This window comes from Trichomycterus rosablanca, chromosome 20, assembly GCF_030014385.1.
Source record: "Trichomycterus rosablanca isolate fTriRos1 chromosome 20, fTriRos1.hap1, whole genome shotgun sequence".
Classification (NCBI taxonomy): domain Eukaryota; kingdom Metazoa; phylum Chordata; class Actinopteri; order Siluriformes; family Trichomycteridae; genus Trichomycterus; species Trichomycterus rosablanca.
In genome coordinates, this window is record NC_086007.1 from 25,797,280 (window position 1) to 25,812,962 (window position 15,683).

The 15,683-nt window shown below is 44.1% G+C and overlaps 1 protein-coding gene across 1 annotated transcript; it reads right to left on the reverse strand.

Annotated features, from left to right (window-relative positions):
• Positions 1 to 7,746: 7,746 nt before the first annotated feature.
• Positions 7,747 to 14,334, reverse strand: fzd4 (frizzled class receptor 4). Its single transcript, XM_063017163.1, has 2 exons — positions 14,044 to 14,334; positions 7,747 to 9,901 (listed from the first exon to the last, which is right to left on the reverse strand). The coding sequence occupies exons 1-2, from the start codon at positions 14,332 to 14,334 to the stop codon at positions 8,543 to 8,545; spliced, it is 1,650 nt and encodes a 549-aa protein (XP_062873233.1). The 3' UTR covers positions 7,747 to 8,542.
• Between the last annotated feature and the right edge of the window lie 1,349 nt (positions 14,335 to 15,683).

Consider the following 15,683-nt stretch of genomic DNA (forward strand, 5'->3'; position numbering starts at 1 on the left):
CCCACATAGTCCCTCCCTAGCAGACACGGTAGCCAAGTTATGCAGGCAATGCCAGCTATGCCCGCTAGATAGATAGATAGATAGATAGATAGATAGATAGATAGATAGATAGATAGATAGATAGATAGATAGATAGATAGATAGATAGATAGATAGATACTTTATTGATCCCGAAGGAAATTAAAGCCCCAGTAGCATAAAACAACAAATAATTAACAGTACAAAACAAAACAAAAGCAAACAGAAAAGTAAAAATAGAACAGAGTCTTCCCTGTGATTAACATAAAATGAATAACTGGTAACTGTAATGATGCATGAGGTATATTGCTAGTGTAAAAATTGAATAGTAATTAAATTATTAAATTATTAAATAGTAAAGTGACGTGACAATATTGCACAATGAGGCCAATATAGCCAAATATATACATACACATATACACCCATATACATACATATTCACACATGCAAATACATACACATATATACTCATGTACACATATGCAAATACCTACACACATATATACATACGTATATATATATACACCTGCACATGCACACAAGTGCATACAAGTGCATACGAGTACGTACACACATGGCTACACTAGAAACCCTCAGTCTTTAGCTACAGTCAGCCGTCCCTACCTGGTGGAGTTGTAGAGCCTAATGGCTCTGGGTACGAATGACTTTCTAAGCCTGTCCGTGGAGCAGCTCTGAGACAGCAGCCTGTCACTGAGCATGCTCCTCTGTTTAATAATCACTGTATACAGTGGGTGACTGACATTGTCCATGATAGAATAGAGTTTACACAGTGTCCTCTTTTCTGCCACTGTTACCAGTTCAATGCCTACCACTGCACCAGCTCGTCTAATCAGTTTGTCCAGTCTTGCTTCGTCTTTCTTTTTAATGCTGCCACCCCAGCACAGCACCGCATAAAAAAGAACACTGGCTACAACAGATTGGTAGAACATATTCAGGAGTTTGTTGCATACATTAAAGGACCTTAACCTTCTAAGAAAATAGAGCCGGCTCTGTCCCTTTTTGTATAGAGTGTCAGTATTCACTGACCAGTCCAGTTTGTCATCCAGTTGCACCCCTAGGTATCTGTAGCTCCTGACAACTTCCACAGCATTCCCGTCGATGGATACTGGTTGCGTAGGCCAATCTGACCTGCGAAAGTCCACTACCATCTCCTTTGTCTTTGATGCATTGAGTTGTAGATGATTCACATCGCACCATCCAACAAAGTCTCTTACCAGGTTAATGTATTCCTCTTCCTGTCCATCTCTAACACACCCAACAATAACAGTATCATCCGAGAACTTCTGCATATGGCAGGTTTCCGAGTTGTAGTTAAAGTCTGATGTGTAGATTGTGAAAAGGAAAGGGGAAAGTACAGTCCCCTGTGGTACTCCTGTGTTGCTGACAACAGTCTCCGATGTACAGACATTAGCGATGTACAGACATTAGATGGCGCCCAGCCGACCGGTGGCAAAGCTGAGTTTTGAACAGAGGCGTTCAGAATCTCGGTGCTGGTGTGCTAGCAGAATATCCCGCTGCACCACCTGAGCGGCTCTACTATTCTTGAGAGTAGGTACAGGATTGTTGGGTATACCGCGTCACTTTTTCTTCTCCAAACATACTTCTGGTTATTGTGGCCAAGTAACTTAATCTTTGTATAATCTGACCACATAACTGTCCTTCATAACACTTACTCCTTATCCATGTGATCAGCAACAAACCTCAAGCTTCAAGGTGCTGATTTGAAAGAATGGCCTTTAAGACCACGACAACGTAAAGCTCGCTCGAATGTGGAAGCCTGTGAATGGTAATATCTGTTTTAGGAGCTTAAGTTGTTTCACTCATTCAGTCAAAGAGAAAGAACAGTTACAGGCGTACATGTTCACTAGAAGTGTATGTAAACTTTTGACCTGATATGTAAATACACACACATTAGTAATTCCTGCTCATACACGCTCTTATACCATCTCTCTGTCTGTCTCTCAGCAGAACATCGAATGGGGTCTAAGCCTTTAAAGTGAGAGTGTGTTAGTATGTTCTCCAACTACAGTCTTATATGAAAGACTCTCACACTTGTACGAAAGCGAGCTGAATGACGGTGCGTGTGCGTGTGATGGACTGACGGATTACGGAGCAGACGACCTGTCACATGTCCGGTGTGTTTAATATGCTGGAAGAAGCTGCTTGTTCAGGCTAACATCAGGGGATGTTCTTAAGTTTGTGTTACATTTTGTGGGTGTTTTTTTTTTTTTTTACCAAAAAGGTTTTTTTTATACCTTTAATTTATATTTCATATTGAATGCTGTCAAATTTAGGGAAGGTTTTTCCTAAAGTTTTTAAACATGGCTAAATTAGTTTAGCTAGCTTAGCCTTCAGCTTTCAGGATAACATTTTAAAATAATAATAATAGCCCAGGACTCGACTTCACTCGACTTTATTCAGAGACGAAGAAGAAACGTTGCCTAGAATTCAGGGAAATTCAGAATAATCAGGTTGGTGCTCAAGTTTTGTGTCAGAACTTGAATAAGATTAGCTGGCCATTCAGGTTTTAGATCAAACGACAGTAAAATTCAGTTTGTATTCTGATTTTTAGCCACTTCAGAAACAAAAATAGCAAAACGTTTATTTCGATCAGTTTAGCATTTATTCAGAACCCTAGATTATTAATACTTACTTGATCTGTTTCTCCTCCAGTTTTACTGTAGTTGTACTCTGGATACGTTTAGTATTTATCTCTGTCAACTTGTTTACTTCAGCATTCGTCTTCCTTACATTCCTGTACAGTTCATAGCATCGCCTTGCACAACTTTGCACATTAGTGAGCGATTCTACTGCCATGATTTATTTTTTAAACATTAAGCCATTATAGTTGGTAAACTATTCAGAATTAAGACACAGTTTAAAGATTAATATTTTTTACGTTTTAAATGTAAATCATGAGCTGTGTATGTTTTAGGGTTAAAACTGGCTTGGTACTATTATACACCATTTCAATGAGCCAAAGAAAAACAAGGTTTGTGTCGTTTAATGATATTTATTGTGTCATTTTTAAATGTGAAACTGAAACTTCCAAATGAAACAAATTAATCTTAAGGGTCTTAATTACCGAGCAATTGTTAGTTAAGGTTACAAGACAGAAAACCAGGATTATACACTCACACACTTTATTAACCGCTTATCTAATCAGGGTCGCGTTGGTCCTGGAGCCTATCCCAGGTTTTCAATGGGCACAAGGCACACAGTAACACCCTGGACGGGGCGCCAGTCCGTCGCAGGGCAGACACACACACACATACACACACCCATTCACCTATAGGGCAATTCAGTGTCTCCAATTAACCTGACTGCACGTTTTTGGACTGTGGGAGGAAACCGGAGCTCCCGGAGGAAACCCACGGAGACACGGGGAGAACATGCAAACTCCACACAGAAAGGACCCGGATCGGCCCGTCTGGGGATTAAGCTCAGGACCTTCTTGCTGTGACGCGAGTGCTACCCACCGAGCCACCGTGCCGGGATTATATACTACTGAACTAAATAGTTTATCTAATTATAGTACCACTAATAGAATTGTAACTTATGTGTACTTACTATTTATTATGATAGTGCAGAGTTTGATAGATAGAAAGCCAGCCTTGTTTTATTAATAGCCTAAATTCTGTCTCTGTGTATTATGCTCACGTTTACCTGGGTAAAACGTTGCCTAAATTCCTAAGATTGAGCTAACCAGACGTAAATTGATTGAACACATTGTGCTATTGTCACTGTAGCAATTCCTCTGTTTTTATTCTGAGAGTCGGGTCGACCTGACCTGAGAAACACCCAACAACAACACAGTGATGCTGACCTGTTTCCTCTGGATAATGTGAACCAATAAAAATGCATTTATAATAAAAAACAAGCAGTATTTCAGAACCTTAAATAAAGTCCTCTTATTTATATTGACCGTCTCAGTTCTCAGAATCAGTAAATAGTTCTTAAATCAGCGTTTACAGTTGGGCTGGGTGCTATATATTTATATATACACAGTGAATTCAGAAAGTATTCAGATCCCTAGACTGTTTGCGCGTTTACTGTGTTGTGGATGTGATTTTTAATGGTTATGATCACAATTGTCAACTATTAATCTTGACATATTTACAAAATATTCAGATTCATTATTCTACTAGTACTTTGTAGAAGCTCCTTTGTCGGCAATTACTGCTGGAAGTCTTCCTTGATATGCATCTGCTAGCTTTGCACGCCTAGATTTAGGCAGTTTATCCCATTCTTCATGTCTGATCCTTTCAGGCTTCGTCAGACTGGATGGTGAGCGCCTGTGAAGTGCTGTCTTCAGCTCTCTCACAGTTCAGTGGGGTTTGGCTGGGTCATTTAGTGTTGTTTTGGTTATGTGCTTCGAGTCGTTGTCATGTTGAAAGGTGAACTGTCACCTCAGTTTTGAGTTTGAGTGCATTCTAGAGGTGATTTTCTGTAAGGATTTGTCCCTCAGTTCTTGCCCACAGTGTGATGCTGCCATCACCAGGTTTCATTGTGAGGATGGTATTAGTCCTGGTGCCAACAGACAGCCAACTCTTGTCAGGTTCAAGGTTGTGGCAAACATCTTTAATGTTAAAATGATTGTGGTCTTATAAACACTCAAGAGCTTTAGATATTGTTAGATATGTTTGCTCTGGTACAATTTAAATGCAGAAATCCAGAAAGACTTCATTGGACTTAATGGTTTGTTTTGTTTATGTAGATACTTTAAAAACCTGGCGAACATGCTAAGCGCCATCACATCACAGCCTCGCGACTCTAGTATGTTCCTTTGTTAGCTTGGCCGTTTTACTGAACAATGTCATGCCTTAAATGAGTTTATCATGTTTATTAGCATTCCTGTGAACTGCTCTGTATGCTGTATGGTCAAAAGTATGTGGACACCTGACGATAAGGTCATAAGCATGAGGGGACAGTACTTGCCCCCCCACGCCTCATTTGCTGCTTTAATAACCTTCATTTTTTAGCTCAGGCACTTATGCTGGATGAGAAAGCGTGGCTGGAAAATGACATTTCACTTTGTTCCAAATGTGAGTAATGGGGTTGAGGTCAGGGCTCTGTACTGACCACCTGAGTTCATGAATTTGAAAGAAGATCGTTTATTTGATATCATTTTTATTTCATTATTTTTAAACCTGTTGGGAGTGGGTGTGGCTGAAACACCCGTCTTCTCCACATACTTAAAAATGACCCTGTGGTCCGGCTGTTAATTCCTTTTATTTATGTAATCTTGTTTTCTCTGGACCATTCGATTAATATTCATCAATTGCTTTTGTGGCCAATGTCATACTTGTAATGCATATTTATAATGTTGTGTATTTATAAAGTGCAATAAAATGTTTAAGATTCTTCATCACCTGTGTTCAGACGTACTTATACACACGTCTTTTTGGAAAATTTAAAGTTTAATTTTTATCTTCATTTAATACAAAAGCGTCCTTAAATAACGGTCACGTTCTTTATATTCTGTTTACATTTTTACAAAGATAAATTAGCATTTCATTATTTTACATCACAACACAAATAGAAGCTACAAAAAACAGTCTTTACAGGCACATTAATCCAGAAGTACTTCATGGCATTCAGGAAAGGTGTGTGTGTGTGTGTGTGTGTGTGTGTGTGTATGTGTCACTTTAATACACACACATGTTCGATTGTCTTGCACGATGTTCAACCAACTTTAAAAATTCTGCTTCAATCTACTTAAGACCAGAATCTGTAGCTCTAGAGTAGAACAATTCACAGTCGTGTTTCTGGACACTGAACCAGCACATTTTTAAGATTGAGAACACTAAATCTGATCGCTGGGATCTACGATACCAAACCAGACAGGTTCTAAACATCTGCAATGCTAAAACCAGGCGGGTTAAAGTTCTAGAATGCTAAACAATGCAAGGGTTTAGGTTTGCAGCATTTATATATCATATACACCGATCAGCCATAACATTAAAACCACCTCCTTGTTTCTACACTCACTGTCCATTTTATCAGCTCCACTTACCATATAGAAGCACTTTGTAGTTCTACAATTACTGACTGTAGTCCATCTGTTTCTCCATATACTTTTTTAACCTACTTTCACCCTGTTCTTCAATGGTCAGGACCCCCACAGGACCACCACAGAGCAGGTATTATTTAGGTGGTGGATCATTCTCAGCACTGCAGTGACACTGACATGGTGGTGGTGTGTTAGTGTGTGTTGTGTTGGTATGAGTGGATCAGACAGCAGCGCTGCTGGAGTTTTTAAATACCGTGTCCACTCACTGTCCACTCTATTAGACACTCCTACCTGGTTGATCCACCTTGTAGATGTAAAGTCAGAGACGATCGCTCATCTATTGCTGCTGTTTGAGTCGGTCATCTTCTAGACCTTCATCAGTAGTCACAGGACGCTGCACATGGGGCGCTGTTGGCTGGATATTTTTGGTTGGTGGACTATTCTCAGTCCAGCAGTGACAGTGAGGTGTTTAAAAACTCCAGCAGCACTGCCGTGTCTGATCCACTCATACCAGCACAACACACACTAACACACCACCACCATGTCAGTGTCACTGCAGTGCTGAGAATGATCCACCACCTAAATAATACCTGCTCTGTGGTGGTCCTGTGGGGGTCCTGACCATTGAAGAACAGGGTGAAAGCAGGTTAAAAAAGTATGCAGAGAAACAGATGGACTACAGTCAGTAATTGTAGAACTACAATGTGCTTCTATATGGTAAGTGGGGCTGATAAAATGAACTAAACATGCTAACACAGGCAAACAATATAAATCCAGACAGTGTTATAATACTACACTAGATAATCCTCTACAGCAGGGTAATCAAACCTTTTTTTCCAACCCACCCACATTTAGTCCATGATTTTCCATCAACACAAACAATGAATCAAAACGAAACACTGGTTGGAACCCAAGATGTAACGTAAACCTCCACATGGGGGCGTACGTGGACAATTTATTTTCGTGCCGGTTAAAATTAGTTTATTCAATTATTGTTGTCGCCTCACAGCAAGAATGGCCTGGGTTCGATCCCTTCTGTGTGGCGTTTGCATGTTCTCCCCGTGTCTCCCCCGGGAGCTCCGGTTTCCTCCCACAGTCCAAAGACGTGCAGTCAGGTTAATTGAAGACACTGAATTACCCTATGGGTGTGTGTGTGTCTGCCCTGAGATGGACTGCCACCCCGTCCAGGGTGTTACTGTGTGCCTTGCACCCATTGAAAAGCTGGGATAAGCTCCAGCACCCCCAGCGACCCTAGATTTCGGCTCTGAACCCATTTTTTGGCTCACGACCCACCCAAGCGTCGTGAGCGCTCTACAGGGGGGTATGAAGCGGGGTATAAGTTTTTAGGAACACTAGACCCTAGCTCTAGAGCGCTAAACAAGGCAGGTTTCTAGAGTAAATGCTAGACTAAAAGCCTTCTAGAATTCAAGCCTATAGTCCTGAAGGTCCACTGCACTTCACAGGTTCACATTTTGTCCTGCTTCCTGCAAACCTAATACACCTCATGGGTTAAATAATATGCTTCTGAAACCTGAAACTATACAGGGCAGGGGCCCTTCTGGACTGAGATTAAGAACCCCTGTTAAACCAAACTGTAGACTGCTAAACCAAAATGGGTCCTTAAAGCCAAACGAGGCAGAATTCTAAGTAATATCTAAAGCACTCATGAGGACTAGCATCCAAATGATGTACACTAGCAGGTAGGAAAGAGCTATAATGCAGCATAGTGTTCAAACACATCCACAGCCAGTATGGTCAAGTGTTTGTAGTGGTGCACATGGTATGTTAAATATGGCCAGGCATGTGTGATGGTGTTTATATTCTACGTAGCAACCATAATGTGTGGTTTGGGTTCTGTCCAAAGTCGACTGATGATAGTAGAAGTGTTTATCCATTCCTGAACACCCGTTATGTTCCACAGATTAGCAAGCTTCATAGTGATGATTTACATTTACATTTATCCAAAGCGACTTACAGTTGTGCCAGTATACAATCTAAGCAATTGAAGGTTAAGGGACCAACAGTGGCAACCGGCAACTTTCTGATTACTGGGCCAGTACCTTAACCACTAAGCTACAACTTCCCTTGATCATGATTCAATGCTGAATCCTAATCCAGAGGACACAAAGCTCGAGATATTTAAGTCTTAATGTGAGGTAAGTGGTGCTGTGCTGTTTGTTGAGAAGTGTAAGAACTACATTTCCCAGGTGTCTTTGTGGCAGGCAGTATTACCACAGTATAAAGAGAGCAAGAGATCTAAAATGGAAGGCACTTCAGCTCATTGTCCAGAGAGAATACATAACTTCCTGTTGCAACACAACGTCCAGTTCCTGCATTTCCTTTGCGTTTTTTTTTTTCGTCCAGTGTAAAAACGATCAACTTGTCCACAGGAAACAAACAACGCTGCTTCGAGAGTCCGGAAATGCACTGACAACAAGTCGCCACCGAGAGGAGCTGTTGTGTCGTCGATCTTATTCAGCCTCACGTCTCTCATACCACAGTCTCGTTTCCCTTTCCGTTTTTGGTCGTGTGGTTCCTTCGGGCCGAGCTCTGTGGGCGTAACAGGCGGAGCACGCGGCGTTTCCAGGTGTGCAGCGTCTTGGCGGACCACACCCACATGCCGCAGGTGACGCCCACCAGGAGGGACATAAAGATCCGTAACATCTCCGCAGCGGCGTACGAGTCGTGCGGTGCACGCTGGAAGTCCGACCAGTTGGAGACGCGGTAGAAATAACAGGCCACGACACACGACGCCGGGACGGTGTAGAGCACCGAGAAGACGCCGATCTTCACCATGAGACGCTCCAGCTTGTCCGTCTTGGTCCCGTCCTTCTGCAAGTTCGACCTGATTTTGAATAAGGAAACAAGTCCGGCGGCGATGAACAACGTCCCGACGGCTAGGTACGTGAACAGCGGCGCCACTACGAAACCCGTGAGCGCTTCCAGGTTCTGGTTTCCGACGTAGCACAGACCGGTGAGGTCGTCCGCATCCACCAGGCGCATAACGAGCACCACGATGGTCTTGATCGCAGGAATGGCCCAGGCGGCCACGTGAAAGTAGGTGCTGTGCATCTCGATAGCCTCGTGACCCCACTTCAACCCGGCGGCAAGAAACCAGGTCAGAGTGAGCACCACCCACCAGACAGAGCTTGCCATGCCGAAGAAGTAGGCCAACAGGAAGACCACCGCGCACCCGGAGTTCTTCAAGCCGTCCCGAGTCAGGACGGGGACGGCCGCTTCCTCGATGTCACAAGACACGCGCTCACGCCCGGCAGCCAACAGCACCAAGAACGCGGCGCTGTATGCGTTATAGCACACGCTCAAAAATGCGATGGGACGCTCCGGGTAGGAAAACCGCCCCGAGTCCAAAAGAAAAGTCAGCACCGTGAAGGAGGTGGACACGAAGCAAAGCCCCGCCCACAAAGCCATCCAGGCGTCCGCGAACGTCTTGGCGGCGCGGCTGTACAGCCCAGAGTCGTAGCCGCACTGCAGGACACACGCGCCGCTACGCTTGGACCAGATGTAGCGGTCCAGGTCGGCGTGGTCGTCACCGTGCTCGAGCGGCAGGCACTCGGTCTCCTGGCCGTACCGCGGCCGCGACGTGCGCACGGACGGCACCCGGGTATCCGCGTCCTCCTCCTCCTCGGGTGGCCCTTCCATGCACATGTGGTTGTGGTCGTTGTTGGGAGGGAACAGGCTGCAGTTGAGGAGGTCGGGCCAGGAGAAGCCGAAGTCCTGCAGCACAGGTAGACACTTCCTCTGCACGGACAGACACATGCTGCCGCACGGGCCGATCAGCTCCGGGACCTTCTCCGTACACATGGGGGCGTAGACGGCGCACAGGAAGAACTGAGAGAGAGAGAGACAGAGAAAATAGTGTTACTTAAACCTACAATGCATAATCCTAATACAGACCTTTCTCTTTTGGTTTTCAAAAAACAGGACACACATTCACATCATCACTGAGATTAGATAGATTATAAATATGTAGGTAGACAGACAGACAGACAGATATACACCGACCAGGCATAACATTATGAGCACTGGCAGGTGAAGTGAATAACACTGATTATCTCTTCATCACGGCACCTGTTAGTGGGGGGATATATTACTCAGCGAGTGAACATTTGATCCTCAAAGTTGATGTTAGAAGCAGGAAAAATTGGCGAGCGTGAGGATTTGAGCGAGTTTGACGAGGGCCAAATTGTGATGGCTAGACGACCGGGTCAGAGCATCTCCAAAACTGCAGCTCTTGTGGGGTGTTTCCCGGTCTGCAGTGGTCAGTATCTATCAAAAGCGGTCCAAGGAAGGAACAGTGGTAAACCGGCGACAGGGTCATGGGCGGCCAAGGCTCACTGATGCACGTGTGGTCCGATCCAACAGACGAGCTAGTTTTTAATTAATGCTGGTTCTGATAGAAAGGTGTCAGATAGTTGGTTGTGTATGATCACAGTTGGTTGTGTATGGGCCAACACAATATTAAGAAGGTGGTCATAATGTTATGCCAGATTGGTGTCGATACTTTATTAATCCCGAAGGAAATTAAGGGCTAAAATGAAGTGCTTTTCTGTTGGTCTGTACCAGCCGTCATGTTCTCTGGCATCAATGACTCTTTGCCAACTATCATCTGCCTAACATCTAATATTTCTCTGAGCATCACATGCACCAATGTTATGAAGTAATAGACACTGGCATGCACGTTTTGGGGGGTAGCTATCATTTGACTGATCAGTGTTTGTACCATGCGTCAGAAATCTAAGCGTATATACAGTATGTAACATCAAAATTCTAATAAATCAATGTTTGTTTGGATTTTACACTTTGGTTACATTCATGACAGAAACGGTAGTTAGATTCATCAGTTCGACGATTTAGTATCTCCAGTTCACCTCATATGCATGTCTTTGGACTGTGGGAGGAAACCGGAGCACCCGGACCACCCCACTTGGGGATCGAAACCAGGACCTTCTTGCTGTGAGGCGACAGTGCTACACACCGAGTCACCATGCCGCTCCATTTATACAGAGACACGGTGTGTACACGAGAGTGTGTGTGTGTGATTCCTAATCCTGACTGTGACCACAACTAAGCAACATTCATCTGTTGTACCGATAACACACCGTGTGTTTCTAACTTTATTATTTCCATAACACAGCCAGTCTGGACAAAACATTAGCTTGTTAGCTGGGTCATAACAAAGTCACCTGTGACCCGTCCCTGACCTCCCTTCCCCTCTTTTCCCCTAAATCAGGCTTTTTTGCTTGTGCTTTGCCCTTATTTTCCCCAACTTAAGTGGTTTGTTTTAATCCACCGCGCCAAGGAAATAAAATAACAATAACAATATTAAGATGATGATTAAAAACCTTTGAGTAAATCCCATTTTAGATATGTTCTCTCTGACATGGGGCAGTTGTAGCCTAGCGGTTAAGGTACTTAGGTTGCAGAAGGTTGCTGGTTCAAGCCGCACCACTGCCAGATTACTGCTGTTTGGGCCCTTGAGCAAGGCCCTTATCCCTCAATTGCATAGACTGTATACTGTCACAGTACTGTTAGTCGCTTTGGATAAAAGCGTCAGCTAAATGCAGAAAATGTAAATCACACACACACTTTCTCTTACACACACACACACACACACACACACTTTGTCTCTCTCTCACTTACACACACACACTTTGTCTCTCTCTCTCTCACTTACACACACACACACAGACTAATGCGCTCACACACTTTCCCTCACACACAGACTCAGACACACTTTACTTTTACACAGTTTTCTCTCTGACACACTTTCTCTCTCACACAGACGTTTTCTTTCTCACATGGCTTCTCTCACACACTTTTTCCACACACTACTGCTTGTTCACGAGCGTTTTTTCTCACACACACTTCTGCTGATTAGTTTCTGCCCAGTGCCCAGTTTTTAAAAATCCGAACCCTACAGACACACAAAAAGACTTTGGTGCATTTTAACATTTTAACTCTCATTATCTCCTCTGTCATTGTTCCTCATCTCCTCTACAGAGCAGTTCTGTCCAGATGATCTCAGATCAGCAGATCTAATGATGATCTACTTCTATAACAGATTACAGAATTTTCCAACCTCACACTACTTATCCCTGATCTTAGTCCTGATCGGTGGGTCGAACTGGTCCTGATCATGTTCCCTGATACTATAGTATGTGATGATGTAGACGCTTTTGCCTCGACACACTCCCACGCACACACACACACACACACACACACACTCACCATGCCTGGCTAAACATAAACACGGGCTACCTCTCGCACGACAGAGTGAAACGCAACACTGCACACACACACACACACCCTGTAAGAAAATCAGGGTACTGTAATCACTGCAAGACCTAAAGTTATCACACACACACACACACACACACACACTGTAAGAAAATCAGGGTACTGTAAGTGGTGCAAGACCTAAAGTTATCACACACACACACACACACACACTGTAAGTGCAAGACCCTTACACACACACACACACACACACACACACTGTAAGAAAATCAGGGTACTGTAAGTGGTGCAAGACCTAAAGTTATCACACACACACACACACTGTAGGAAAATCAGGGTACTATAATCACTGCAAGACCTAAAGTTATCACACACACACACACACACACACTGTAAGAAAATCAGGGTAATGTAAGCACTGCAAGACCTAAAGTTATCACACACACACACACACACTGTAAGAAAATCAGGGTACTGTAAGTGGTGCAAGACCTAAAGTTATCACACACACACACACACACACTGTAAGAAAATCAGGGTAATGTAAGCACTGCAAGACCTAAAGTTATCACACACACACACACACACTGTAAGAAAATCAGGGTACTGTAAGTGGTGCAAGACCTAAAGTTATCACACACACACACACACACACTGTAAGAAAATCAGGGTACTGTAAGTGGTGCAAGACCTAAAGTTATCACACACACACACACACACACACACACACACACACACACTGTAAGTGCAAGACCCTTACACACACACACACACACACACACACACTGTAGGAACATCAGGGTACTGTAAGCAGTGCAAGACCTAAAGTTATCACACACACACACACACACACACATACACACTGTAGGAAAATCAGGGTACTATAATCACTGCAAGACCTAAAGTTATCACACACACACACACACACACTGTAAGTGCAAGACCCTTACACACACACACACACACACACACTGTAGGAACATCAGGGTAATGTAAGCAGTGCAAGACCTAAAGTTATCACACACACACACACACACACACACCCTGTAAGTGCCAGACCCTTACACACACACACACACACACACACACACATACATACTGTAGGAACATCAGGGTAATGTAAGCAGTGCAAGACCTAAAGTTATCACACACACACACACACACACACACACACCCTGTAAGTGCAAGACCCTTACACACACACACACACACACACACACACACACTGTAGGAACATCAGGGTAATGTAAGCAGTGCAAGACCTAAAGTTATCACACACACACACACACACACACACCCTGTAAGTGCAAGACCCTTACACACACACACACACACACACACACACACTGTAGGAACATCAGGGTAATGTAAGCAGTGCAAGACCTAAAGTTATCACACACACACACACACACACTGTAAGTGCAAGACCCTTACACACACACACACACACACACACACACACACACACACACTGTAGGAACATCAGGGTAATGTAAGCAGTGCAAGACCTAAAGTTATCACACACACACACACACACACACACCCTGTAAGTGCAAGACCCTTACACACACACACACACACACACTGTAGGAACATCAGGGTACTGTAAGCAGTGCAAGACCTAAAGTTATCACACACACACACACACACGCCGTTATGAATGGAAAGTGGAAATCTGTAGCGCGCACACACACACACACGCGCGCGCGCACACACACGCACTGCGCTCGTACCCGCAGCTGACTGGAACAGCCGTACTGGATGAGCGGGTTGAAGGTGGAGAGCTGCAGCTCCGCGTCCGCCTGCAGCACGTTCCCGACCAGGTTGGGCATGCGCGTGACGTTGTAGCCCAGGTCGCGGCACATGGACATGCGGATGGGCTCGCACGCGGACTCCGACTCCTCCTCCTCCGCGCCCGCACCGAAGGCGCGCGCCAGTCCGGCCGCTCCGCTCAGCAGCATCCACGCCGCGAGCAGCAGCGCGCCGGAGCGCGAGATCCCAGCCATCGTGCCGCGCGCGCGCATCCAACTTTACCCGGAGTGTGTAAATAGTCCAGCAGAAGTCCAGACTGAGTTAAATAGTAATAATAGAACCAGGATGCACTTAAATATTACTGTTAATGATGATGATCTTCTTCATGCACCTTCAGACACACACTAACTTAAGCCCAGCACGAGACTGAAGCTCTCACAGGTCCGACTGAAGATCTAGTGCAGGAGGTGGAGCTACTGCAGGAGTAGAGGCTGGATCAACCAATCACAAAACAGACTCCTAGAGAGTGGACGGACACATCAATAAAAAGAAAAATATTTATTAGGATTTTAACATCATGCTTTACACACTTTGGTTACACTCATGACAGAACAGGTAATTAGGTTGCAGAAGGTTGCTGGTTCAAGCCTCACATCTGCCAGCTTGCCACTGTTGGGCCCCCTGAGCAAGGCCCCTAACCCTCAGTTGCTTGCAGTGTATACAGTCTCAATTGTACTGTACATTGAGATGTAGAGCTCATTTGCACGTCTTTGGACTGTGAGAGGAAACCGGAGCTCCTGGAGGAAACCCACACAGACACGGGGAGAACATGCAAACTCCACACAGAAAGGACCCGGACCGCTCCACCTGGGGATCGAACCCAGGATTTTCTTGCTGTAACATCATCACTTCACAACATCAATAACATCATCACATTACATTAATATTAAAAACAATCACAATAATAAGGGCGGCTGTCAGCTTTGAGACAATGTATATTGTAAAAAGCGCTATCTAAATAAAGAAGTTGACTCAGAGCAGGAAGGGTCTGGGTTCAAAGAATTGGACCCACTGCGACCCTGACCAGGGCAAAGCGATGGTAAAACAGACGATGAATAAATGACTGATGATTATATTACTATTACAAACCCATTTTCCAGAAAAGTTGGGACATTTTGTGAGTGTCAGCAGTTAAAGTACAGGACTAGTAATCAGAAGGTTGCTGGTTTAAGCCTCACATCTGCCAGCTTGACACTGTTGGGCCCGTGAGCAAGGCCCCTAACCCTCAGTTGCAGTTGTCTGTGGTTTGTTGATTCTTTTAAATCTTCATTTCACAGCCAAAATACAAAGAAATACAAAGAGCTTTTAATGTTTCCATTATTTTAACCAATTTATTTTGTAAATATATAAAAAAAAATCAATCTGATGCCTGTAGAACACTCAAAAAAGCAAAATAAGAGGATTCAAGTATATTTAGGATGCACTGTGAAACATTCCACAACAAGCAGTGGACCCAGAGGAAGTCGTACATCAATTCTGTGCACAAACATCCCAGAGTTCTCCGAGCCAAACTCATATCAGATGAACCATCTACAGAAAAACGACAACAATAATCATATTT